The following is a 27,533-nucleotide window of genomic DNA, read 5'->3' as shown; positions in this document are numbered from 1 at the left end:
GAGGTGTGACACGCTCCGGGTCCCGCCTCGCGCAAACCGCAGCGCTTTGTGAGGCGGCTCCCCTGCCCCTGGAACAGCAGGGGCGAGCCTGAAGCCCGACAACTCCGACACGCCCCTGAGACTGGGCTCCGCCCCCTGGTCCTGCAAGGCTTTGTGAGGCGGCTCGTTGAAGTGCGGAGTCCAGCTGCGACGGGGCCCCGCCCCTGTACCGGCCCTGCTCCCTCCCACTGGGCCTTGCTTTGTGAAGCATCGGCTCCTGGGGAGAACCAGAGTGAGGGGCGGGGCCAGGGCCTGGGACACGCCCCCAACCTGTGGCCCCACCCCCACCCCCCACCCCCACCCCCAGCCCACCCTCCTGGAAAAGCAGTTCCAGGTGGGACTTGGTCTCTACACCGCACCTAAACCTCTTGGGAATGCTCCCTCCTGCAGCACTCCTCTCTTCCCCATCATCTCCATTCCCGTCCCACTGCGCTCCTTTCTCCCATCCTTGGCCCTTCACTGTCTTCACTGTCTCCTCCCCCACATTCTTGGACCCCCTCCCTCTGAGCCCATCACTTGTCCCCTTGCCTCCCCTAATTAACTCTCCCCCCAATGATGGCTGGCTAGTTGGTCCACCAGAACATGGCCAAGTGACCCTCTTCATACACACACGTATACACATCCATCTTCCCTCCAAGTACCCCCCTTCACTGCTCCAGGGCCCCATTCCCTTTTGGGGGAGCCAAAGAGGCTTGTGGATACTTTCCATCTCCTCAGCTCCCACCCTTCCCATACCTCCTCATTTACTACTCTTTTTTTCCTAATGTCCCTCTGCCCCCACACCCCATCATTCCACTTCCTGTACCCACCAGTTCTAGGACTTCAGCAGAGACTCCGTGGGGCACTGTCCCCTCCTTGTATCCCATGGGCCTCCCGACACACCACCCTGCCTGCAATTGAGGGGTACTCCCCTCACCCACCAGGCATCCATCTGCTGGACCCCAGAAGTCCCCGGCTTGAAGGATTATACTCCGTAGAGGCCTTGGGAACAGCTCAACACGTGCTATAATTAATAACTTAGGCATGCCAGCAAGGCAGACACACAGAACACACCCTCAAGTACCCTATGTTCCAAAAACCCAGTTGGGTTGGCCAAGGCAGGTGTGCCAAGGGAAGAGGAAACCAGAGGGCTGTGTGGAGAGCTCAGACCTCTTGTGGCCCAGCTGGGGGTCAGAAGGGATCCTAACATTTCCTTCCTTGGAGATCTGAGAAGCTGGGAATCCAGAGAGGCTTCCTGCATTCTGTCCAGCCTCTGGGCTAATGCCTGCACCCCCTCTCCCACTCCTGCTCCTCTGTGAGGAAGGTCCCAAAGCCAGGGGTCCCTTTGTCACTGTTCAGTTCCCTGAGAAAGCAGCAGCCAGAACCCCTCAAAGGAGCTGAAGGGACCTTGGGCCCCACGCAGCCCAGCCAGTTCAAATGAGAGAATGCTGAATGGAGGGCAGAGCACGCGAGAGAGGGGGACCCAATTCTCAGCCTCACTGGCAAGCCCGGAAGGTGCTGAATTCAGGGGGCTCAGGTGAAGATGATGTGGAGGTGGGCCTCTTCCGGGGCCCAAAGTTGCTGGGAGTCGCAGTGGAGCCTGAGAGAGCATCCAGGGTGGCTGTATCTCCTTCTGAAGTCATTTTCTTTGTCCATGGAAGAAAAATAGAGAGAACCGGGTGATTTGGGGTTTCAGGGTCTAGGTTTCCCCATGTTCTGAGCCTGAGACTCCCTAGTCCATCAGGTCTCATCTCATCCACATACACATACCCCACAGCTTCAGGGCGTTTATCTGCCTTCTGTCCTCCTGCCTTCCTCTCTGCTGAATAGGGGAACAGGCAGCTTGGGTTCAAATCCCAGGTCCAGCACTTCCTAATGGTACGACCACAGTCGAGTGATTTAACTCCTCTGTGCCCAGTTTCACCTTTTGCACAATGGAGAGACCGCTAATACCCCCTCCTGGGGTTGCTATAAAGCATAAAGGAATTAAATAGATCAAGCATCTGGCCTATCATAAGCATTAAACGTTTGTTAAGTGAACACAGTTATTACTATTATCTCCAGCCCCTCCCGTTCTGGGCTTCCTCCACCTTGAAGGCTCCTCATCCCAAATGTTAGTCAAAAAGAGAGAAGTTTGCTAAAACTGAAGCCACTCCCAGTCCTGCTCCTCCCTAGCTAGGTGACCACAGTACAGCCCATAGACAGCTTCAGTCACCTTGTTAAAAAAAAAAAGTCAGCCGCACCCCTTAGGGTGTGACAAAGTCAATATCAGTGCAGTAGCACAGTATACTGGAGACCTAACAGCTGCTTCATTTTCATTTCAGCCAACAGCACAGCTTTCTAACACTTGTAAGAGAAACTAGAATTGAAAGCAAGGACTGGCATAGATACTTGCATACCCATTTTCATAGCAGCATTATTCACAATAGCCAAAAGGTGGAAGCAACCCAAGTGTCCATCAGTGGGTGACGGGATAAACAAAATGCGTATACATACAATGGAACACTATTCAGCTTTAAAAAGGAAGGAAATTCTGACACGAGTTAAAACATGAAAGAACATGAATGAACCTTGAAGACGTTATGCTAAATGAAATAAGCCAGACACAAAAGGATAAACATTGTATGGCATTATTTCTCTATAAAATGTCCAAAAAAGGCAAATCCCCAGAGACAGAAAGTAGAGTGGTGGTTGCTAAGGGCTGGGGGGAGGTAAGATTGAGAAGTTAATGTATAGTGGTGACAGTTTCAGTTTTTCCAAGATGCAGCCTGGAGATGGATGGTGATGATGGTTGCACAACGTGAATGTATTTAATGCCACAGAACTGCACACTTAAAAATGATAACAATGGTACATTTTGTTATGTATATTTTCCACACTTCTAAAAAAGAAACTAGAAAAGATCACTAGAATTTACAACTAAGGAAAAGAAGCACCGTGCAGTGTGTCTAGCATGCTCCCATTTGTGTTTAAAAGGGTGAGCATACACATTTGCTATTTTCACCTTTGCTTGCATTTTCCAAGAAGCTCCTAACAATGGTTAGTCACTATGTGTGGGCAGAGAGGGAGACCAGTGGGTGGAGAAGGGTTAAGTGATAGAAGAAAATACTACTGTATATATAACTTTGACATATGGATGTATTTCCCAAAAATTTTTAATTAAAAAAAAATATGGGCAGTCAGTTGGCTCAGTTGGTTAGAGCACAGTGCTCATAACACCAAGGTTGCCAGTTCAATTCCCACATGGGCCAGTGAACTGCACCCTCCACGACTAGATTGAAACAACTACTTGACTTGGAGCTGATGGGTCCCGGAAAAACACACTGTTCCCCAATAAATAAATATAAACATATTATTTATATATATATATATATATACTATGTAAAATATTATTAATGTATATTATATATATAAGAACAAAAATACTGAGAAATAAGTTGTTTTTCTGTTTTTCATTGTTTCATTTTAAATATCTTTGTAAAAAAAGAAAAATCACCAGGCTAGTGCCTTAAGCCTCGTGGCTTCTCACGGAAAATTTTAGAACTTGCCCTGCCTGCTGGCTTTTTCTTAACAGTTCAGGATTTGTTCCCTGAGCAGACCTCTGAGGGCTGAACAGACTGGCGCCAAGCTCCTTCCTTGCCACCACCTGTTTACTAGTGACTGGGGGGTCAGTTTAAACTTCCCTGCTTCTTGCTCCAGAACTCCAGACTCACGTCTCCATCTGCTCTTGGTCATCACCGGGTGAGGTGGCCAGTCCCTTGTCCCTCCAAGCCTGCCCCTCCCTAGAACTCCTCCACGCCCCCTCCTTCTCCCTCAGCCCGCTTATCGAATCCAAAATAAGTGCCGTGTTTCCCATCCGCAGAATCTACCTGATCTGCATCTGTTGCTTCTTCCACCTCCGCTGCCAATACGCTGGATCAAACCACTTCACGTACCCGGCCCATTACGTCCACACTCTCCAAATCTCTCCTTCCAGCAGCCGCAAGAGGGCGCCTGTGAGCACCTGCCTAGGTTACCCTCCTCTGCTCTGAACCCTCCATGGCTCCCACCTCACTTTGGGGTAAAAGTTAAAGTTCTCCGCGGGCGTCCTCAACTCCCCACTTCGTTCCATCCCAGTTATATGGGCCGGGCCAAGAACGTGTCCTGAGCTTGGATCAATCTTCCATAGCTACCTCCTGTTTGCTGCCCATCTCTGAGACATCTTGGATCTTCTAAGTGAGAAATGAGCTTCCTGGTCACTCCTAGCCCGTGTACTATCATCTGTCTCCCCCCACAGAATTAAGAAGCTCTGAGGGAGTGCGGCTTCGTCCTGTTCTTGTCCAGACACCTAGGAAGGGTGTGTTGACCAATCCAATCCTCCCCCCGCCTCAACCCCCACCCCCACCCCCACTTCCCATCACGGTGCCTCAAGCTGATTAACTCTACCCCAGATGCCCTGACAGCAGTCCTAAGGCGTCCACTTGTCCAAATGGGACCTCTGAGGCCACCTCAAGTGGGACCACCTGCTCCCCAGACCTGTACCTCTCTCTGTGTGGAGAGGAGCAGCTGAACATTTTCTTGATCCATGGTGTTCCATGGCTTAGATGTCTCTAATTTAGTTTAAACAAAAAATAGTAATAAAGTACAAAGACCAAGGCCACCCCAAGATTCAGCTATGCAGAGGAGTCCTATAGACCCAGGTTCAAATCCCAGCCCGTGTGATCTGGGGGAGCAACACCCCTTGATAAGCAGTGTGTGTGCAGTGAGAGACCTTCCCCACTAAAATGGAAATGCACAACTGGGACATTTAAGCTGAAGTCCCAGAAACTGAATGCAAAATTACGCTTTTATTTATACCAAGAGGGGACCACAGTGTGCATCAGATTGTCACAAGGCTCCATGACCCCCAAAAACTACCAGGCCACCCTGAGTCCCCTCTGTCACCATTCTGGGGGGTTGGCCCAACTGAATGCAAAGGCAGTGCTGACCCTGACAGCAAGCACCCCCACAGCTCTGCCCATCGCCACATGAAGGCCTGGACATGGCTGCCTCCGATACCCCAGGATTTCTCAGAGCCAACTCTGAGCTCACAAACAAATCCCTGCTCAGCGATTCCGGGCTTTTTCCAGGCCCCTGAAACTCAGAGAGAGCAGGTGGACCAAACCCGGTGGTGGCCCCCACCTCCCTGGGGTTAAGACAATCAGCAGAAAACAGGGACTAAGAAATGAAATGACTTACGGTCGAGATGGCAAACAGGGAGTTATCGAAGGACATGTCTGAAAGATAAAGAGAGAGGAAAACCAGGACTGGAGCCAGTTTAAATAACCTGCTCCGTGTCCTCCCCCCAAAGCCACAGGCTCAATGTCAACCCAGAGGAAGGGATGGGATCCATCTCCCAGAATCCTCTTTGTTCCCTTCCAGCCCATTCTGCAGGGTGAACCGTTCACAGCTGCAAATTCACAGCTGCAAATTCACAGCTGCAAATTGCATCGTGTCCCTCTCCTGCTCCAAGCCTTCCTTCAGCAGCCTCTCACTGCCCTCCAGAAAATGGGTGCCTCATCTCAACTCCCACTTTCTGGAACACCTTTCAGCTCCTCCCCCACCACAGTTTCTCCCCAAAGTGCCTCATGCATGTCTCTGCTTAAACATCATTTTTGGGGGGAATCACCCGCCTAGCCCCAGACAGGTCTGGCAGGCCATAGGCTGTTCTCCCACTGGAATGTGGGCAGAGACCACCTCTGTCTTGGTCATCGACAGAGCTCCCCCAGATCTCAACACACAATAGGTGCTCAACAAATGTATGGGGCAGTGAAACAAGTAGAGAGAACGGTGTTTCTCTGTTAGGGCCTCTTCCTGAGCATCGCACATCACAGTCTGGCTGCCCCTCGCCCCCTGGTGGAAGCCGGCAGAACGACATGTTTGGACCACAAGTAGGGCTCCATTTAAGGACGGCGCCAGGCACTGTGAAAGCACCCGGCTGCCCTGGTGGACAACACAGACTCAGTCTGTCCCCGTGGAGCTGACAGTCCCGCGATGGAGGCGTACATTACATACACAACAAGCAATGATTACTTGATTGTGTTTTACTGAGGTGTAAGAATGACACGGTGCCTGCCCAGCAGCCGCCAGAGGGCGGCATGGTTACTAAGTGGAAAGTGCAGATCCTGTCTAGGGAGTCAGGGGAGGCTTCCTGGAGGAGGTGATCTTCAGACTGAGACCAGAGGGATGAAGAGTGCTCTAGGCAGGAGGCAGAGTGTGTGAAATGCCTGAAGATGGGGCAAGGAGAGAAGATGAGAGGTGAAACCTGGGGGAGGAGGTGAGTAGGAAAGGGGAAGGGTGTATTCTTGACCCTAAGGAAAGTCATCAGCCCTAGAAGAGGTTCAGTAGTAAATAGTGAGGCCTGATGGCATTTGGAGGCACCCCCCACCTGGGGGTGGAGGGCGAGTACAGGAGGGAGAAGGAAACACAGACCTGTGGTGGTGAAGTTGATCTGGGCCCAGCAGGATTCTTGCTCTCTGCAAAGGGATTCAGGAGACAGTGATGACTCACCCATCTCAGGCAGGAGGCTTGTTCCAAGGCCCTCAACTTGACCTTCACTCCCCACCCACTCTCATACTCTCGTATCCTCTGTGAATCCTATCAGACGGAAATTCTCTTGCAGGAGCCCCACAAGCCTGATGAAGTCATGATTAGATCTTGGGGCTGCTGCTAGCTCTCTGCCACCAGGCAGCAGGGTGTCCTGGCCGTAGGAGAAACTAAGTCCAGGACCAGATGGGACACCCTAATGTCGAGGAACCAGGGCATCAAAGTGGGCACTGCACAACCCCAGGGGACACCACTCGCCTCACCTCACTATCAATTTCTAGAGTGACTAGACCCTTTGGAGGTAAGCGGAAGGCTCAGCTACTTGCTCCCTGTGTGACTGAGTGCTGTGTTTCAGTCTCCTTGTCTGTAAAATGGGACTATTCATAATGCCTGCTTCCAGGGCTGCTATGAAGATAGTGGGAGCTCCAGTTTCAGAGTCTCCTAGCACAGTGCCCCACACACCAGTTCTTATCAAAAGGCCCTCCCATCTGAGGGCACTGTTTGGAGTGGAGCTGTCACCCAACCAGGGAAGTGCCCTTATGTTGCCAGGACCTGGCCAGCTTTCAGCATCCCTAACACCCATCAGGAACTCCCGCCCCTGATTAGTTCTTTCCCCCAAACCACCCTCTGAGGGTCTCCAGAGATGGTCTCACCTTTTCTTCTGCAATTTTTTAACTTTCACTGGGGACAAAAAATAAATAAGCATTTGTTAGATTTTGGTCCTGGGTGCATCCTGGTTGCAAGTTTCTAAAAGCCAAGAAACCAAAAGCCCCTCTCACACATTTCTGACCCAGCCTTGCTTTCTCCACTGGCAAATTTGCTACTCAACAGGAGAGTTACTGCAAACATTTATTTTCCCCAACTACATGAGTAATGTTTGTTGCTAAATACTTGAAATAAGGTGCAAGCATGTAAAAAAAAATTTTTTTTCCCCCCTCCAAAATTTTTTTTTAATATTAATTTTAGTGGGTGCCAAGGGCAGGGTAGGGAGATGGGGAGTTAGTGTTTAATGGGGACAGAATTTCAGTTTTGGGAGATGAAAGAGTCCTGGAGATGGATGATGGTCATGGTTGCATAAGAGTGTAAACGTGCTCAATGCCACTGACGTGGACACTTAAAAAGAGTTAAAATGATAAGTTTTATATTATGTATATTTTACCACAATAATATATATAAATTTCCCCTGCCCAGCACCAATGTTGTATTTCTGGAGGGTTCTTCACGGCTAAGTGTTGGAGTAAGACCTCCTCAACTCCATGCTCCTAAAAAATAAGTGGGAGTGGGAGTGCATTCACATGTTCCAGGGGTGGCACATTGAAGCCGGTGGACCACGCTTTCTTTGCTGACTGGTTACCTTTCCTGATCACCATGGCAATGGCCACCAGTCCAGCAAGGAGGAAGGCTCCAGCCAGGCTCAAGGAGAATGGCAGGATCCATGTGGTCGCTAGAGGAAAACGGAAAAAGAGAGAGTGGTCAGGTCATAGAGTTGTGACAGGGAGGAGGGATACCTGTCATTCCTGCAGGTTATCTTGGGGGAGCCATCCTACCTCCCATAAACCCCAACTATGTGGCTTGGATGTAGCTGGACCCTAGAGACAGCAAACCTTGTGTTTAGCCAAGTAGCATAGTCGCTCTACTGGTCATCGTGAATGATTCTCAGGGATGGGCATGTGACCCAAGCTGAGCCAATGAGAGCTAATTCTGGGACTTTGGATAGACCACTGGGAAGAGAGGTTTACTCCTCTGGCCAGTATTACAAAGCTGGTAGGATATATACTTCTGGAGCTGCTGGGCACGATTTTACCACCATGAGAGGTAGGGCTTGCCTGAGAATAAGACACAGGAGAAAGCAGAATTGAGAGGTGGTAAATGAGTCCTGACACCTTTGGGCACCTGGATCCAGCCATGCCTGAAGTCAGATCGTGAACTGACTTCAGTTCAGTGAACCAACAAATCCACTTCTGTTGCTGAAGCCAGTTTCTATCAAGTTTTCAGTTACTTGCAGCCTGAAGAGGCCTGCTGGCTTCAGTCTGGATATCAGGGGGTCAGAGGACATCCACCCCAGCCTCACAGTGGACCCTGAGGCCCACGCAGAGGTCAGCCGCAAAAGCAATGAAGCCCCAGCTTGAGTTTCCTTCTCTGCAAAGGATTTGGGTCCCTTCCCTGGAGAGAGAAGGGATCTCTCAGAGCAGCCGGGAGCAGATGCCCTGACCCCAGTGGAGGTCAGGAGCTAAGCCAGGAGGGGGGAGGAGAGACGCACACTTGGTATTCTCACAGTGTTAGCCCTTGTTCATTCATTCATCTGGGGCAGGAGTGGAGTTATAACCTCCCCACGCTGAGACCACAGTACCAAGGTGATAGAAGGGGGCCTTTGACATTGGAACTCAAGGCCAGAAAAGACACAGAGACTGTTCTGTCATCACAACATGTGAGCCTCTGCTGGCAACAAAGTTCTCTTTGCAGCTAGAAAGTCCCAGCTGATGGTGAAGCACAGGCTCCACCTGGAGGCTCCTCCATCCCTCCCACTCCTGGATCCAGAGCCCACCCTCCTCCTCATCCTGGAAAGACCACAGAAACACAGCAGTCTTCCCAGGACTCTGTTCCACTCAGATAACAAGCCAGAGTCTCTGCTGTAGCCACAGGCCCTGCACAATCCTTTTGGCCATATCCCTGCTTTCGTCTCTCTCCACTTTCTTCCATGCTCACTAGGCTTCAGCCAAGGGCGCCTCCATGTTCCTCAAATACACCAGGTGCACTCCAGCCTCAGGGGTTTTGCACAGCCTGTTCCTTCTACCTGGAACCCTCCTACCCCAAACACCCATGTGGCTGGCTCCTTATCATTTAGGTCTTTGTTCAAAAATCACCTCCTCAGAGAGGGCTTCCCTGGTCACTCTCCTCTGTACTTAAAATGACACTCTTCACCAGGCTGTATTTCATCCTTGGCACTTTACTTGCCCCGTGCCGGCAGGTTGTATATTTATTGGACTCCTTGTTTATCGTCTGTTCCCATCCCGTCACAATGTCAGCTACAAGAGGGCAGGGACATTGTTTCTTTTACTGCTGAAACTGCACTGCTAAGGACAGTGCCTGGCACACAGACACACAAATTTATGTGGCCAGGAGCCGGGGAGTAGCAGAGCATGGAGGTTTAATGCCTGGGGTTTGGAGGCCAGTGGAACCCCAGCTGTGCCTCCTGCTAGCAGTATGACTTGGGAAGTCCCTTCATCTCTTGTGCCTTGGTTTCCTTATCTGCAAAATGGGAAGAATCATTGTACCCATCGCATGAGGATTAAAGAAAAGGTGAGTAAGTCTTGGCAAGTTGGAAGCCTGGCTCATCCTGTGATGACTTCCACGCAGAGGGAATGGCACATGGAAAGGCTTGGCAGTGAGAAAATGGAGCCCCGGGCAGTGAACGCCAATGGGTGGGTCTTACCTGGGAAGGAGACATTCACGGGCTCACTGCGGTCTGACAGCTGAGGTTTCCTGTGCTCGCCTAGCACACCGTACTGGCAGTAGAATGTTCCTCCCGCAGCCTCCCTGCTGCCACTTAGGTTGAAGGTGACCCCAAGCTGGTCTGCAGGGGCCTGCAGGAACTGGACCATATTCTCCTCTTGGTACAGCGTAAAATTGGCCCCTGGGAAGCCCCTGGGGGCCATGCATTCAATGTAGATGGGGTCCTCCTGGCTGCTGGGGTGTGGGGGTACCAGTAGGATGGATGGCGCTGGGATTGCCATGGAGCCTGCAATGCAGAATAAGGGAGGGTGGGTGGGTGGGTAGCTAGAGCGGAGGCCAACCTGGCTGTGTCCTTGGGCAGGGGGCTCGCCCTCTCTGGGCCTCGGTTTTTATGTCCTACTGGAGGCTAGTCATCCCACCCCCACTGCGGTGTTGAGGAAATCGAGTGCCTAGCATGTGGTGAGGGGTCACTGCTTTTGAGCCATGTTATTATAGCAACAATGGTTGTTACACAGCAATGCAGTTACACTCTTGTTACTTCAATCAACAGCACTGACTATATGCCAGGCCCCGTTTTAGGTGCTGGGGACAGAGCAGTGAGTGTAACAGACAGGCAGGCAGACAGACATGCCCACCTCAGGGAGCTGAAGTTCTCAAGGAGAGAAGGAATGCTACTCAGCACATCAGAGTAATAAGGCTGCGTTAGCTGGGGTGGCCGCGCAGGGCTTCCCTGAAGAGGTGACACAGAAAGAGCTGGGGAAAAGCATTCAGGCAGAGGGAACAGCATGGGCAAAGGCTGGGAGACTGACAGGGGCTTGGGGTGTTCCAGGAGGCCAGGGTGGCTGGAGGGGATGAGTAGGGAGAGAGCGGGAGGGGAGGACAGAGGGCTTCTATCTTGCTTCCCAGGCTGTGGTGAGGAATATGGATTTCCGAGTTCGGTTTTCTGCAGGAGGGACCAATGTCTCCCCAGCTGCACAAGTCTCCTGAGCAGCGTGTCTGGTTCAGGTGAGGGCTACACAAGCCCTCCCTTGTCCCCCGGCAGATCTCCCGTTGCCCTGGCCTTGGAGGCCTCAGGGGCCCAGCAGGCTGAGTCATAGGGCATGGCCCCACTGTCTCCAGCGGGGTGCTGTTTCTGATATCCGTGATGTGGGGGTAATGAGGAGCCCAATAAGAGAAAGCCATGCTCCTGGGGCATTTCCAAGGCTCTAGGGCAAATCTGTCAGGGCTCAGCCTTCTCCAACATCTGGGGAGGGCAGCCCCGCACTGGTTTCTGCCCCCAGAGCAGAGGCCAGGTGGGTGGGCATCAGGGGGAGCGGTGTCGGGGTGGTGCAGGGGTGGCAGGCTCACCAGCTGCAAAGAGCAGGACAGTCCAGGGCATAGCTCCTCCTGCGTTTGGCCGAGCAATCTGGCTGAGGCCAGCGCAGCCCACAGCTCGCCACAACTCCTCCTGTGAGGCCAGAGAAGGGAAAGGAGAAGCTGGGCTAATTTGAGTCGAGTGTTTCGTCACTGGCAGGAAGTTGCACACACACTAGGGTGCTGAAAGGGACTCTCTCCTCTCCCCACCCCTTCCATGGACACACAGAAGACCCTGGCATCTCTCCGTGCCTTGGTGGCCATGGTTCTGCTGATAGGAGGGACAAACAGATGAGATGGTTGGGGGTGTGTATATATTTTTCCTAACCCTGAGAGGACTGCTGGAAATGAAGGACAAGGGCCGTGGACTGTTTGGGAAACTGACTCATGCCCAAGACACACTGCAACCCAACCAGTGCCAAAGTTCATACACACGTTGGGCAGAGGTGGTTAGGCATGGTGGTTAGAGCTTGGCCTCTGTGACCTCAGGCAAGACATGGTCTTTCTTTGAAGCCTCATCTTGCTGCTCTGTAGAATGGGGCTAAAATAAGCAGACAGAAGATCCAAAGAACTCATGGTATGAAGTGCAATGCCTAGTGGGGTGTGAGCCCTCCCAATGTGAAGCCACAGGAAAGAAAAGCCTCAGGAGCTTCACCAGCCAGGAGAAATACTAGTTCCAGAACTGAGGTGATGATATACTTTGCAGGATAAATTGCCTCCCATTTACAGAAACTTCCAAAGGTCTCTCTGACCAGTAGGTTTGCTTAGGTCTCTAAACATTTCTATTCACATCAAGCAGGTCCACCTGGAGGTTTACACCCAGGAAGGACGCAAGTGTGTGGTCACCAATCACCAAAAAGGGCATAAGAGTAGCCTTTTTTCTTTGGACACACAAAGCTCATCCAACCTCAGGGCCTTTGCACATGCTGTCTCCCATGCCTGAGATACAACTCTATCACCCTGATCAAATCTCACTTTTCCTTCAAGTCTCAGCTTAAATACCGCGTTTCCCCAAAAATAAGACATAGCTGGACCATCAGCTCTAATGCATCTTTTGGAGCAAAAAGTAATGTAAGACCCGGTCTTATATAATTATAAGACCGGATAATATAATAGCAGTCTTGTATTAATTTTTGCTCCAAAAGATGCATTAGAGCTGATGGTCCAGCTAGGTCTTATTTTCGGGGAAACACGGTATTACATCTGGGAAATCTTCCCAGATCCTTCTGAACTTAGAAAAAAAAACCTTGCTAAAATCTCCCATAGTGCCTTGTAATTTTATTTTCTTGCAATTAGCATGCTTGTTATTTCCAAGGAATTTGTCCATTTCATCTAAGTTGTCAAAATGTACTGGTATAGAGCTGTTCATAGTCCCTTGATATCCTTTTAATGTCTGTAGGGTCTGTAGTGATATTCCTTCTTTCATGCCTGTTGATAACGTGTTTCTCTCTCTTTTTTCTTGCTTTGTCTTACTATGCGTTAATCACTTTTATTAATCTTTTCAAAGTAGCAACTTTCGACTTTGTTGTTTTTCCTCAATTTCCAATTTTCCATTTCTTTGCTTTTTGGTCTTTATTTTTTCTTTCTTCTATTTATCTTGTGTCTAATTGGCTCTTCTTTTATTACCTTCTTAAGATGGAAGCTTGGTTTTAAACCTTTATATTTTAAACCTTTTAATATTTATATTTTAAACCTTTATATTGCATTTAAAGCTATACACTTCCATCTCAGCACTGCTTTAACTACATCTAACATTTTGATATATTGTGCTTCATTATCATTGTTAGAAAGGTTATCTTATTTCCCTTGAGAATTTTTCTGACCCATTTTCATTTAGAAGGTGCGTTGCTTAATTTATAAATATTTGGGCTTTTTTGATAACTTACTGTTAGTGGTTTTTTAATTTAATTCCTTTGTGGTCAGAGAATATGCTCCATATAATTTCAATCCTTTGAAATGCATTGATTTTTTTAATGGCCCAGCATATCTTGATCCAAATTCTATGTGCAGTTGTTTGATATATTCTATAAATGTCAATTAGATTAGGTCAAGGTGGTTCACAGAACATGCTTGAATGTATTGAATTCATCCAGCGCTCTTCCTCCAGAGGCACAGGGCTGGGGTCCTTGCTGTCTCCTGCAGTTTCCCAATGCCTACCAGTGCTTGGCACACAGTGAACCATAAATATCTCGATTGTGTGACCTGAAAGCCAAAAAACATTCATTCAGTCTATTTTTGTGGTCCTATCCTATGGGTGTAGAAGACAGAGTTGAGATTCCTTCCAGATTTCTGACTCCAAAAGCCTGGAGGAGGGGCATTCTAGGTAGAGGGAATAATTTATGTAAAGGGCTTTAGATATATGTAAAGACTTCATCTTGAGAGCATTTAGTATGGTGCAGGAATCTGTAACCTGGAATTCTGAGTTCAGAAAAACATCGATTTATGCCTGTATTGGTCAGCTCTCACACTGCTGTCACCCTTAAGAGGGACAACTGAGGAGTCATGGGCAGGGTAAAGGGAAATCAACAATGGATGGTGACTCCTGGGGGCCTGGGGGCTGTTACCAGCTCAGGCCAAAGTTGCTGGGGAGGAAGCAGTCCTGGCATTTGGAGAAAGCTGGGATTGTAGGCCTTGGTAGAGATACAGACCAACAGGGTGGGAGCCAGGGGATATATACCTAGACTTACCTCTCCTCCAGGCCTCAGATCTCCTGCCAGGGCTGAACCCAAGTGGCCAGGTTGATCCAGTGTATAGAGATCACCCTCCTGGGGCACGGAGTGGTGCAGGGAAGGGTGAGCAGCTCTGGTGTGGGGTACACAATGACTGCTGAGCACATACTGTTGGAATATTTGGTTATAATCTCGGGGGATCCCTGAACTTCAGAAGCCAGTCTGCAAACTCCCCATTATTGTAAGAACCCTAGGCTAAGATTCTAGGCCAATACTACAAAAGGACCTTACATGATGTGGCCTCTGCTGACAGCTCCCATCTCTTCTCTGGTTACTCTTCTCACCTTCATCACCCCCTCACCTCCTTTCTGCCCCTGGAGCCCTCTGAATACTTTCTGACCTCAGGGCACTGTTCTCTCTCCTCGCTTTCTCCTGTCCTTTCTACTTCCAGTCTGAGTGTCAATGCCACCTCCTCAGGGAAGCCTTCTCTGACTCCATCCAGGCCATATGAGCCATACCACCTACAACCCAGCATTGACTTAGTGCCTGTGACTACCTGAAATCATCTTAGTGGAGTGACACTAGCATGATAGCTCCACAAGGACACGGACAGTGTCTGTTTGATTCACAATGTCAGACCTCAGTAAATATTTGTTAAATAATGGGGGGAGGGGAAGAGTTTTTGTTTTTGTTTAATTGAAGGAAATAAGAATCACCCATTCAGAGCCCAGATGTCAGTGAAAATGAAGGAGTCATTAGCTCCAAGTCCCTCCAGAAACACTGACAAATCAAGCAAAAACAGTCAGAATCAATTTTATCTGAACTCTGGAAAAGAGCCAAAGGTTTATGCCAACCAAGCAAATGCTCATCTGGGAAAAAGGCAATGTGAACATGGCAGGGAAGCTTTGTGGTGATTTCCCTTTCTCTCATCTCCTTTCCCAGCATGGTGGGTCTCGAAGATAGCAGCCTGTGCCCCCAATATGGGGCCCTGATCCCTCCTTCCTGAGTGAGCAGAGCAGCCCTCCTTCTCATAGTATTGTTTGTCTGTTCTGACATGTCTGGAAGCTACCTTCAGCACTGACTCCATATACTTGTCTGTTTAATTCAGAATGCACTCCTAGAAAATGCTGTAAGGCAAAGGGAGACCCACAGCCACCTGGGCAAAAGATTACAATTGAGGACAATGATAGACATGCCAGAAGCTGGGAGGAAAAGCTGGGGTGAGAGTTGCTTTGGGTAATTAGAGCCTTCAAAAGTACCCATATATATTGGGGAACTTAGAAAGCAACATGCATGCCTGGAGCAAAACAAATCCTCAGAAAAGACTTGAGAAGACAAGCTTTCACTTCTGGCGGATCTCTAGGTTCAGCACAAACAGGAAGCGAAGGTTAAGGCAGAGCTGAAAAATGCTCTGGTGAAGAGTTGAAGGAATGCTTCATAGGTCTGCAGAGTGGGAGAGGTTTTTCATTGTTTCTTTTTCTTCCTTTTTCTCTCCATAATATATAAATAACTCTTATAACTTAACAGCAAAAAGACAACCTGATTTAAAAATGGATGAAAGACTTGAACAGACAGTTCTCCAAAGAAGATATACAAATGGCCAACAAGCACATGAAAAGATGCTCAATATCATTACGGAAACGCAAATCAAAACCACAATGAGATACCACTTTACACCCATTAGGATGGCTATAATAAAAATAAAATAGAAAATAAAAAGTGTTGATGAAGATGTGGAGAAACTGAAACCCTCCATACATCGTTGGTGGGAATGTAAAATGGTGCCGCTATTGTGGAACAGTTTGGCAGTGCCTCAAAACATTAAACACAGAATTACCATATGATCTAGGAATCCCACTCCTAGGGACATACGCTAAGGAATTGAAAGCAGATACTCAAACAAATACACATGCATGCATGATCATAGCAGCATCATTCACAATGGCCAAAACGTAGAAACAATTCAAATGTCCATTAACACATAGATGAACGGATAAACAAATGGTGGTATACCCATACAATGGAATATTCAGCCATAAAAAAGAATTAGATACTGATATATGCTATGATGATAAATCTTGAAAACATTATCTAAGTGAAATTAGCCAGTCACAAATGATCATATTCCACTTACATAAAATATCCAGCATCAAGAAATCCATAAAGGGAGATTGGCTGTTGCCAGAAACTGGGGTAAGTGGGGGAATGAGGAATAACTGCTTAATGAGTACAGGGTTTCCTCTTGGGATGATGAAAGTGTTTTGAAATAGGTAGCAGTGGTAATTGCACATTGTGAATGTACTAAATGCTACTGAGTTATTCACATTAAAAGGGTTAATTTTATGTAATGTGAATTTCACCTAATTAAGAAAAATCCATTAAAAAAAAAATCACCCATTCTCCACAACTACTTCAAAACGTCCAAGCAGAGTCTGAACAACAGAAAAACTTTAAGTTCCACAAACATGACTGAACATAAACTTTGACATTTAAAAGTGGCGTTATGTTCCCCAAGTTCTCCAAGTACAGGAAGGAGCTAACAGCCACCAGCTGTATTTGAAGAGTAACTGTCACCACCTGTCAACTTCTCCCAGGCCTATCTTTTTTTAAAAGACTCAAAATTTCTGTCTAAACATTTTTTCTTATATTTAGACAGAATCAACCAGCAGAGTCCATTTCTCCAATGACTTCTTTGCTTATCTGTCTGCTTCCCAGAGGAAGGTCGCCTCCAAATCCTCTAAGCCAGACTGAGGGACAGGTTAAATGGTTGGATGATAAACCTGGAATATAACAGATAATATTTACTGAGCGCCTATAACGTGCCAAGCACTGAAAAAGCATTATCTCAATCATCACAACAGTCCAATTAAGTAGGCCTAGTATCACCCCTATTTTACAGATGAGTAAATTGAGGCACAGTTGGGTGACTGCTTCAAGTAAAGGGTGGGGCATGGTTTGAACTAGGGAACCAGGCTCCCAGGCCCACTTTTCACCTTTTCTCTGCTGACTCTAAGCACCTGGGCTATTCTTCCCCTGGGCCACTTCAGTCACCCTATTTACCTGCCGGCCCCTCCCTGAGTTTGAGACCCTTGGGGTGCCGGGTGGGCCCACGCCCCTCTATTGACTGCAAGGAAAACCAAGCGCTACGGGCCAGCTCTCATCTCACTAAATTCGCATCATTTCCAACCAGAGAATGATGGTTCTAAGGAGCAAAGATAATGAGGGGTTGGATTCCAATTTGGGGAACACGCTTACAGAACAGGGGAAACATGATACCCGGTTAATATTGGAAAAGGCTCTGCCCGGCCCCAGCTGAGTCTTTTTATACACGAGCCCTACGGGTCGCGTACAGGGACGCTTCCTGCCTCTCTTTTGGCCGGGCTCCATAGTCCGGATCGCCCAGCTGTCCGGACCCGAGGCGTATTCTGGGAAAACCGCAGGGCTGTGCCTTAATAGAAGGACCCGGCCGCCTCCACTTTAGTTGTCTTAAGGTTTGCCTGAGAAGAACGCATCATTATGGTACTTATTTATTTTTCCATCACTAGCAATTGAGACTAGAAGTGGAGGCTTTTCAGAAAAACGTCTCTAAAAGGTTTAACTTTTCCGAGAGCATCAGGGATTCATTCGGGCAGCTACACTCTCAGAGGTAATTCACTCCCGACTCCGCTGGTTTCGGACAACGAGAAGGGGCTGCCAATGAGCTCCGCCGAGTAGCAGAGGGGCAGGGCTAGCCCTTAAAGGAGCCGCTACCCGTTAGCAGACCGGAGGGTGACCCGGATGATGGCGGCCGGCGCGGCCCTAGCCTTGGCCTTGTGGCTACTACCGTCAGTAGGGGTGGGAGGTGCAGGACCCCCACCAATCCAGGACGGCGAGTTCACGTTCCTGCTGCCTGCAGGAAGGAAGCAGTGTTTCTACCAGTCCGCGCCGGCCAACGCAAGCCTCGAGACCGAGTACCAGGTAGAGGGGTCCCGGGCGGGCCAGCGAGTAGAGCTAGGGGAGGGGGCGTGGCCAAGCAGCTGCGGCGAGGCTTGCATTAAAGAGGGAAGGAGGAGGAGCCCCTACGTTAGGAACACGGGGGCGGAGCCCGGGACAGCGAGACGGAGAGGGTGGGGACAGCGCGTGGGAGCGGAAGGGGTGGGAGTAATGGAAGGCGGGGCTAGAGTGAGACGCCCCCTCGGGGCGGGGCCATAGGGAAGAAGAGAGGAGCCCTTCAGGGGATCGGACCCTCGCGGGTGGGCGTAGCCAAAGGGTTGTGTAAGATTGAGTTGGTGGAGTGACCAGGATTCGCTACGAGAAAGGGCGCGGTTTTTCTCCGGGATTGGGCTGAAGGCTGGACCCTGTGGTTTTATGTGGGGCGTGGCCAAGTACGGAGTGTGGCCAGGTAAACGTCGATCAAGGACTCCCGACGGGGTCGTGACCAGATGAAAGAGCCGATCCCAAAGCTGTCCTATCAGTGGGGGCGGAGCCAAAGCAAGGGGCGCGGCCCGAAGGACGGGTAGGGACAGGACCAGGTTGCAGGTGTAGGTGTCAGCACTCAGGTAGGCCCCTGGTGGTCTGTATGGGTCTGTGCGGATTGTTCAGCCCTGGCCTTCTCTGACCAGTGCCCTTAGCCTAGCCCTATACCCATCTTACCTGCCCCCCAGGTGATAGGAGGTGCTGGGCTGGATGTGGATTTCACGCTGGAGAGCCCTCAGGGAGTGCTGCTGGTCAGTGAGTCCCGCAAGGCAGATGGGGTGCACACGTGAGTTAAGTCCTGCTGCCTGCTGGGGTTCGGTTACAGCCCTGCCCCTCCCAGCGGCCTCGGGTTACCGACCTGACTGTTCACAAAGTCCAGCAGGCTGGCCATTCAGGGTCATGTCTGTCTGTCTGCCCAGGGTGGAGCCCACTGAGGCCGGGGACTACAAGCTGTGCTTTGACAACTCCTTCAGCACAATCTCCGAGAAGTTGGTGTTCTTCGAACTCATCTTTGACAGCCTGCAGGATGATGAGGAGGTTGAAGGCTGGGTAGAGGCTGTGGAGCCCGAAGAGATGTTGGATGTCAAGATGGAGGACATCAAGGTGTGCCCAGGCTGAGCTGGGGCCACCTCTCCCAGATCTCTGGCATTGGACAGCAGTATACCCCTACCCTCCCACCTTGGCTGGGGTCCTCCTTGACCTGACCCAGTCTCCTCTAGTAGTGGTGTTCCCAACTATGTTATATTAACAGTAGCACCTCAGTTAAAAGTAGCACATTTCTAGGTTAAACCCTGTTTTAAGGGCTTAAATAACTGATTAAATCTCCATAACCATCCTAAGAAGTAGGTAATGTACTTAATCACCCATTTTATTGAGGCACAGGATGGCTAAGTAACTGTCCTAAGGCCACACAGCTAGCAACTGGCCGAGCCAGTATTTGAATCCAGGCAGTCTGGCTTCAGCAACTGTGCTTTAACCACTAGTAAATATATTCTTTACACTTACTTAAGCATTCAGGTCTCATAGCAATCCTGAGGAGCGAATTGAGGCCCAGAGAGGGTAATTAACTTGCTCATCGTCACACAGCCAGTGAATGGCAGAATGATGATTTAGACTCAGGCAGGTAGCCTGGTCAGAGTCTGTGCTCTCAGCTCTCTTCCCCTTTGCAACATGGACTCACCCCATTCCCTCCAGTTTTATCGGTCTCTGCTCCTCAAAGGACTGAGGCCTGACTCTGCTCCTCCCTATGCCCCACAGGAGTCTATCGAGACCATGAGGACGCGGCTAGAGCGCAGCATCCAGATGCTGACACTGCTGCGAGCCTTTGAGGCACGTGACCGCAACCTGCAGGAAGGCAATCTGGAGCGGGTCAACTTCTGGTCAGCTGTGAACGTGGCTGTGTTGCTGCTGGTGGCCGTGCTACAGGTCTGCACACTTAAGCGCTTCTTCCAGGACAAGCGCCCCGTGCCTACATAGCCCCTGCCCCTGATGAAGTACAGGGAAAAGGAATGGCAGCACGGTGCATGCGTGTGAGACTTGGAGGTCCCTTCCTGAACTTAGTTTCCTACGGAATTCGGAAGGCTGTGTAGTCCTGGCCTGAAGTGGGGCCCATATGCGTGTCTTGTCTTCTGGGCCGGAAATACTAGCCGGCTTGCAGGCATGGGCCATCCAGAATGGGTGGCTCAGCGGTTGCACCTGCTTTCCTGGAAATTATGCACAGGGGGGATTGTAGCACTTGAATGCAACCCTGGGATTTTTCTGGCCCCACCTGTCCCCTACTGTAAATGTGCCTTAGCCTGAGCCTTTCAGTTGCACCAGCACTGTCTGGTGCAGGAACGGGCCCAGGAAGCAAACTTCCCCTTCCCTTCCCCACTGGCCCTAGGAGCCAGGTGGTGGTGGGAGGGGTCTGGCGGCTCATGAGACCCTATGCCTTCCTCTCCTTGCCGCTCAACCTGAAGCCTGTTGCTGCTGCTGGGAAGGAGACGAGACTGCAGTGTTCTTGCCAGGACAGTCACTTTATTAACAGGAAGGGGCCCAGCCCCTCGGCCCAGCAGGGGTGGGTGTGAGGTCTGGTAACAGAATTCCAGGAGAGGGGCCTGCAAGACCACCCGCCCCTCCCAATCTCCCTGAAGGGGCCCCGACAGGGTTGAAAGGTAGCCCAGCCTGCACAGGAGCCTCACAGAACAAAGGGTAGTCTGCCTGGGGACTGGAGCCAATAAATTATGATCATAAAATCACAGAGCCTGGTGATTGGGGCTCAGGGAAACCAGCTGGGACAGACCTGCCCCCAAGGGGGCAGCCAGGCAGGCGGGAGAGGTCTCCCACGAAGCTCAGAAGAAGGGTCTGGCGGGAGCCGATGGAGGTGGTCGCCTGGGCATAAGAGAAAAATCAGAAAGCAAAGTTTAACTGTGTCATCGGCTGGGCCAGGCCTGGGGCCCTGAGAGGGGGAAGTGCTCAGGACTGCAGGGTAGAGAGGGGGCCTGACCACTGCAGTTTGGGGTGGCGGGCCAGGATCCCTTTTCCCTTCAGTGATTCTGGCACCTGCCCCAGGCCTTTGTGTGTGTACTGTGGTGGGGTCGTGGGGGTTATCTGCCCCAACTCCTGAGTATTAAGGAAAGCAAAAGCTGTCCTCTGTAGAGCATAGATTCCTCTAGAAGTGAACCCTCTGCACGAGAGCAGAGGCCCCATGAGTGAGGTGTGGGGGGAGCCCATGGTAGGAGGGGTGGAGTCCTCTTCAGAGGTCTCCGGGGGAAGGCCCTGCTGGGGGAAGGCAAGCAGCCCACGTCCTCAGCCTGAACACCAACACAAAAGGCCCACACAGCAGCCACCAGAAGCTTCTTCCCTTTATTTTAGTTTATTAATAGGATACAGAGTGCAGGCACTTACAGTGGTCAAACCGAGCGAGGAGCGAGCAAGGGTCTGCTCAGAGAGTGGCCGCCTGGGGCCCGCCCCATGGGGGAAGCCTTGGTGGAAGCCGAGAGGCCCCCCAGCCTCCCCACCCACTCAGCCCCAAGCCCAAGCCACCCTGGGGACCCAGGAGGAGAAAGGGGCAGAGAGGAGAAAGACAGCGAGGCCGGCAGTGCTGAGGGTTCCGGACCTGGCAAAGGCACCTCTGGCAGCCGAGGCTGGGCCGTGCAGTTAATACGGCCAAGGAAGGAATATGTACAACTCGGGCAGGGCAGGTAGTGCTAGGCTGGTGGGCCTGGCTTGCCACCAGGCACTCCCGCTGCTGAGAATCGGACACACTCCTTGCGCCCCAGCAAGGACTGAGGGTACAGGCACCCTTGGTACCCAGTTTTGAGAAGGCCTAGGCCTGGTCTACTCAGGCTTTCTAGTCCAGAGAAGCCCCTTGGGCAAGTCTTCCCCATCCCAGCTGGGATTCCTCATTCAAGATGGCGCTCGGGGTACAGCTCCCTCCTCTGCTACCAGATGCCCCATCCCCCAAAGTGCAACACCCCAGCTGCCCCTGCCCCGGGGCTCCAGGGCCCCTTCATTCAGTGCTGTGTCCAGCTGGGGATGGGGGCCAGGCCAGCCCGACTGGGCAGGGTAAGGAAAGAGTCAGGGAGCCTGGTCCCGACATGGGGATGGGAGGGCGAGGAGTGGCAGAGGGGCCCAGACCACTGAAGCTCCGGCACTAAAGGTGCACAAGGACCCCCCGAGAACGTGCCCCCCGCAGCCTAGTCGAGCAGGGACGGCTCGGTTGGGCGGATAATGGTGGGCCGGCTGGGCGCAGCCGGGGGTCTTCTGCTGCAAAGAGAATAAAGACAGACAGGGAGGGGGAGACGCCAGTGAGGCAGGAAGCAGGGCAACAATGAAGACCCAGGCCCCACCACCCTGCCCCAGGGTGCTGCCCTCTGCTGCCAGGGTGCCAGGTAGGAGTTTGCCAAGCCTAGGCATCGGTACCCTCGCCGTCACTCGTTCTGCTACTCTGGGCAGGTCCCCCACCCACCCTGGACTCAGGTTCCTCATGGGACAAATGTGGGAGTCTGGCATGCAGGGTGGGGAGAGGAAGGCCAGGATTGTGCCGTGACTGACGTGTGTGTGTCCTGAGGAAGCAAAGGCCAAAACCACGAGAGTCCCCACGTGAGGAGTCCCAAGATCCGTGGGGGGTCCACCCACTCAGGCAGAGGACAGGCCGGGAGCCCTGGAGTCACCTGACTCCACCACCCCGTGATTTTGGGCAAGGGACTTGGCTTCTCTGGGCCTCAGTTTCCACACCAGTCAAATGGAGATGCTGGTGACTCCACTTCCTACAGGGTGTAGGCCGGTGGCTCTAGATGGCAGGTAGTGAGAGGGGGCTAGCTTACCTGGGCACTCCGGGGGGGATGCCGGGTGGAATCCGAACGGGCCGAGATGGGATCTGAGGCGGGGCCAAGAAGGGGTCATTATTGGCAAACACGCTTTGGGGTCCAGGCCGGGATGGGATGGGGGGTGCTGACAAGGAGGCTGCTACCCCCACGGGCACAGGCATCATGGGAGGCCCCGGGGTGGGGCCCCTCACTGCTGGTGGCCGGCCTGGGGGGTGCACGCTGGACATGGGTCGGCGCTGCAGAGTGGGGCTGTGGAGGAAGGAGAGGGTGTGAGCTGGAGATGGTGAGCAGGAGCACCAGGCACGCCAGTATGCCCGGCCGCCTCTGTAACGGGTAGGCACCAGCTACCACCCAGGGAGATGCGAGTAAGCGCCTGGTTCTGGGCAAGGGGTAGTACAGATGCACTGCAATCCTCCGCCCATTCCCCGACCTGTCCTCCCGCCCAAAATGCTTGGCCACCAAAGGCTCCTGCTTCCCTCTGACCTCACTCCCGCAGACATTTCCCTCTCACCGGCCTGGCTCGGGCCTCCCTACCTCCATGACTCCTCTAATCCACCCTCCATAGTCCAAGATCCTACCACAGCCCAGCCCTGCCCTGCAAATCCAGTCCAAATGCTTCCAGAGGCCGCAAGCCCCTGCCCTAGGTGTCCCCCTGGATCCCCCTGGGTCTGAGCACCTGCTGCTTCCCAGGCTGGATACTGTGTCTTCTCCCTAAGTAACTCCATGGTTCCCTAAAGTCTCAGTGAGGCTGATACCTTGAGATTTCCCTGACCTACCCTCTCCTCCTACCATTTGCCTCCTAACCCTTCCACTGGTTAGGTGTCCCTGCCGGATACTCTGTGAATTGCCCACGCCAGTGTCTCACTTCCATCCAACAGCTCTGGGGCAGAGGGGAGGGGATGTGCTTGTTATGTCCTATGCCCCTCCCGGCCCCCCCGCACATGTGATTGTAGGCTGTACTCTGTGCCTCAGGAGACTGACCCCTAAGGCTGGTGTCGCCCAGGCCTCTTGCCCTCTCTGGCTTCCATTTGGGCTAAAGAAATGGAAGGCACCAGGAGACAGGTGGCACTTGACCCCTTCTCTCTTCTGGTCCCTTCAGGCTAGGTGGGCTAGCAGCTCCCATTCTCACTAGCCCTGGGTGCTGTGCCATCCGGATCAGGCCCCTTCAACCTGCCCACCCGCGGGTTGTACCCTGACGAACACATGGGGTGGGGTGGAGGGAGCTGGGAGCCCCCAGGCAGCAGCCTCTGTAGCATGTGGGTGGTGGGTGACCAGACCTCTCGGACCTGTGGCTGCTGGTGTTCTGGAGCCAGGTGTCATCAACAGGTGGGGGCACGGGCGTGGACACGGTGCTGGTGCTGATGTCCCCGATGATGTTGAGCGCCTCCTTGAGCGCATGGTACATGCGCAGCATGTCGTCCCGCCGCTGGGCCTGGTCGGCCGACTCCTCCATAAGGCTGCTCTGGTCCGCCGACGAATATAGGTAAGCCAGGAGCTCGTGGTGGATGAAGGCCTTCGTCTGGGGACAAAGGTCAGAGAAGTCAGGACTTCCCACCACACCGCCCGTGAACTCAGCCGACCATTGCAACTGGCTGGAAAAGCAGCCACCACACTGGGTCGGGCAGTCTTTGTCTTTAATTTATCGTAGAACACGTTTAAAATGCAGGTGAGCTTTCCACCCAGCAGTGTTCCAAATGATTCAGGGACGCTTTCAAGTGTTCTTCCAACCCATTTCAGGAGATTCTTATTAAACTTATTCCTAGACTCTTACCTCTTTTATTGCTATCTTTTCTGCTATCCTTTTGTCTTCAAACTGGCTTTTGTTCAAAAACAACAGCAGGTTTTCCAATAATATTTATTTATACTGTTGATGCAATGTCGTAGGAATCTAACTCTTATTTATTTATATCAATTAGCCCATAGTATTTTTTTAAAATTTAAGTATAACTGGTATACAATACTATATTAATTACATTAGTTTCAGGTGTACATCAATTAGCCTATTGTAAAATTGGTTTTGTTATACCTTATTTTGCTTAAAGTTGCAGAACCTATTGATGATAAGTGAGGACATACTGTACTAGTTTCTGTTCATTAATTTTATACTTAGTTCGTGAATCCTCCTACAGGGTACAGCAGTTTTGCAGTTACTCTTCTTGGGGTTTCTAGGTAAACATGTTCCTGTGTACATGAGCTTCAAGAAATAGGAAACATTTTTCCTATTTTTATAATGTTCACACCTCTAAATTATTTTTGTTGTCTAAGTGCATTGGCTGGTAACTTTACAGGAAAGTTAAATAAAAGTAGAAATGGCCAACTCGTTCTTGATTTTAGAGGGGATGCTTCCAGAGTGTCCCCATTAAGGTCAAGAGTGGCCTGAGGCTGTAAATACATAAATTCAGTGGATATATGACACCTCATAACAGAAGACTCCTATAAATTGTCTATATTGGAAATTTTCTCAAACTTTCAACATTTGCAAAGATGGCCATACTTCATAGTTTTTGACTTGCGAACCATGTGAATGCATCAGCTATTTAAACACTTAAATTTTGAGAAACTAGTAAAAGGAAAAATAAAATATAATCTTAAGGTACAGTGACAACTCCTTTGTTCACTCTGGCCTTAGCCCCCAACTTCCCCTTCTAAGAAGCTTGTACAAACTCCCAGAGATTTCTATGTATATACAATATGTATGTATTTCCCCTCCGTTTTTTACACAAATGGAGCCTTCCTGTATATTCTGTTTACTCCATACCTTTTGCACTTAATAATGAAAGTAATTATAGATATGGAGATATTCCTCATTCTTTTTTTGTGTCTGATAGAATGGATATTCATTAAACAGAGTATATTAAATGGATGGAAATTTCCAATATTTGGCCACTACAAAACAATGCGGAAAAGAATAATCATGTATGTGTTCAACTGGCATGTGGCAAATGTCTCTGTGGGAGAAATTCCTGCAAGTAAAACTGAAGGGTCAAAACATATATGAATTTAAATTTCAAAGCTGCAGAATGATTTATATCATAAATCTCATTTAGGGCCTCCCCAGTGGCTCAGGTGGTTGGAGCACCGTGCTCCTAAAGCCGAGGTTGCCGGTTCGATTCCCACATGGGCCAGTGAGCTGCGCCCTCTACAGCTAAGATTGTGAACAACAGCTCTCTCTGGAGCTGGGCTGCTATGAATAGCCAGAGGTTGGTGTGAGCTGCCTTGGGCTGCTGACTGCTACCACGGGCTGCTGAGTACTGCCGTGGGCTACCATGTGCCTCCATGAGCGGCCAGCCGCCAGCAAGAGCTGCCATGAGCTCCTGTGCACAGCCGACCGATGACCAGCGACCGACTGCCTCAGCCGGGGGGGCTGACTGACTCAGCGCAAGGCTCTTAATACCAGCATGGGCCAGGGAGCTGTGTCCTACACAACTAAACTGAGAAACAGCGGCTTGAACCGGAGTGGGGGTAGGGGGGAGAAATGGAAGAAGGGAGGGAGAAATCTCATCCATATGTGAAGAATATACCAGGGCACCCACGACACTTAAGAAAGGACTGTGAAGAAAGGAGCGAAGGGAAGAGACAGGATTTTTGCTTTAGATGCTGTTATACCCTGTTTCCCCAAAAATAAGACCTAGCCGGACAATCAGCTCTAATACATCTTTTGGAGCAAAAAATAACGTAAGACCCAGTCTTATTTTACTGTAATATATGACCGGGTCTTATCTAACATAATATAAGACCAGGTCTTACATTAATATTTGCTCCAAAAGATGCATTAGAGCTGTTGATTCGGCTAAGTCTCATTTTCAGGGAAACACGGTAGTTAGAGCTTTTTAGTCATAACACAAATCAAACCTGGTCTATATAGCTTCCTGAATACCTACTGCCGAGCAAAAGGCCTGAAACTGTGAATCACTGAACCCTCCCAGCAGCCTAGAGTGGGAAACAGTATAGCTGCATTTCACCAGAGAGGCCTAAAGCGCTGAGAGGCTTGCGAGCCCAAGGGCAGGCAGGTAACTCCCTAAAGGTAGGCTGGGCCACAGGCCACCAGGGGGCCAAGGTTGCCAATACCAGACAAAAATTGGGGACAGACTCAGTCTGGCTTTGAATCCCACCGCCCACTCCTCTGAGTGGCTTTGGACAGGTTTCTTGACCTCTCTGGGCCTCTGTTTTCCAGTCTACAAAATGGAGGTGATAGCAGTCCCTCTTCTAGGGTTATTGTAAGACTAAAAAAAATAATTTAGAGAAAGTGCATACGTGTTGTATTAGCTTCAATTACCGGATTAATGGGAGGGTGGGCTCCATGTGGCCTGCACCTTCCAATTTCCCAGGACAGGCTAGGAATCCTGATTTTGATGGTTAAAAGGTGGTGACTCACTAATTTTAAATTTGATAGTGTGTTCAGGTCAAATATAGCTGTAGCTGCCTGAGGCCCTCTCCGAGACCGGTGGCCCTGGGGGACAGGCACTCACGTTATTGATCATGAGGTGCATGATGGTCTTTGGCATGAGGTCGCGGATGGACTTATTGATGATGGCCACGTACGAGTCCACCAGGTTGCGAATAGTCTCCACTTGGCGCTCCAGCTGCGGGTCCATAGAGAAGGTGTTCTCCTGTGCTCCCTCCTCGTTTTCTGCCTGCAAGTGGGGAGGGGAGGCGGTGAGGGGTGACATCAGCCTCAGGCGAGTGTGGGGAGTCTCCCTTCTTTGGAAAT

The 27,533-nt window shown here is 50.7% G+C and overlaps 3 protein-coding genes across 26 annotated transcripts in view; 1 reads left to right on the top strand and 2 right to left on the bottom strand.

Annotated features, from left to right (window-relative positions):
- Positions 1-1,025: 1,025 nt before the first annotated feature.
- C15H19orf38 (chromosome 15 C19orf38 homolog) lies at positions 1,026-18,819 on the bottom strand. Of its 4 annotated transcripts, none has more exons than XM_088792502.1 (10): positions 18,690-18,808; positions 14,076-16,837; positions 13,275-13,590; positions 11,383-11,482; positions 10,016-10,321; positions 7,937-8,026; positions 7,236-7,263; positions 6,469-6,512; positions 5,236-5,273; positions 1,026-1,664 (listed from the first exon to the last, which is right to left on the bottom strand). In XM_088792502.1, exons 4-10 carry the CDS (start codon positions 11,411-11,413, stop codon positions 1,515-1,517), a joined length of 687 nt encoding a protein of 228 aa, XP_088648628.1. In that variant the 5' UTR covers positions 11,414-11,482; positions 13,275-13,590; positions 14,076-16,837; positions 18,690-18,808; the 3' UTR covers positions 1,026-1,514. The 4 variants fall into 4 exon arrangements, with proteins under 4 accessions (XP_088648628.1, XP_019600423.3, XP_088648629.1 ...); XM_019744864.3 differs by lacking the exon at positions 18,690-18,808 and adding an exon at positions 17,334-17,471; XM_088792503.1 differs by lacking the exon at positions 14,076-16,837 and having other exon boundaries at positions 18,690-18,819.
- On the top strand, positions 17,574-20,746 carry TMED1 (transmembrane p24 trafficking protein 1). The gene is made up of 4 exons (XM_019744866.3): positions 17,574-18,014; positions 18,701-18,798; positions 18,932-19,115; positions 19,770-20,746. The coding sequence occupies exons 1-4, from the start codon at positions 17,835-17,837 to the stop codon at positions 19,986-19,988; spliced, it is 681 nt and encodes a 226-aa protein (XP_019600425.1). The 5' UTR covers positions 17,574-17,834; the 3' UTR covers positions 19,989-20,746.
- Positions 20,509-27,533, bottom strand: part of DNM2 (dynamin 2) — a 79,844-nt gene continuing 72,819 nt past the window's right edge. For 8 of the 21 annotated variants that reach the window (XM_019744849.3, XM_074338177.2, XM_019744855.3 and 5 more), the window contains 4 exons: positions 27,292-27,456; positions 24,109-24,341; positions 22,820-23,071; positions 21,338-22,259 (listed from right to left, as the gene is read on the bottom strand). In XM_019744849.3, the coding sequence (XP_019600408.1) occupies positions 22,190-22,259; positions 22,820-23,071; positions 24,109-24,341; positions 27,292-27,456 (720 nt within the window). In that variant the 3' untranslated portion in view covers positions 21,338-22,189. Of the gene's footprint in view, positions 20,883-21,337; positions 22,260-22,819; positions 23,072-24,099; positions 24,342-27,291; positions 27,457-27,533 lie in introns of those variants that run through there. The other 13 variants (XM_019744847.3, XM_019744846.3, XM_019744850.3 and 10 more) reach the window with 5 other exon arrangements.

Source organism: Rhinolophus sinicus, chromosome 15 (genome assembly GCF_057876585.1).
Source record: "Rhinolophus sinicus isolate RSI-liver-muscle chromosome 15, RSI-T2T, whole genome shotgun sequence".
Taxonomy (NCBI): domain Eukaryota; kingdom Metazoa; phylum Chordata; class Mammalia; order Chiroptera; family Rhinolophidae; genus Rhinolophus; species Rhinolophus sinicus.
This window is presented reverse-complemented; position numbering and strand designations above follow the sequence as displayed.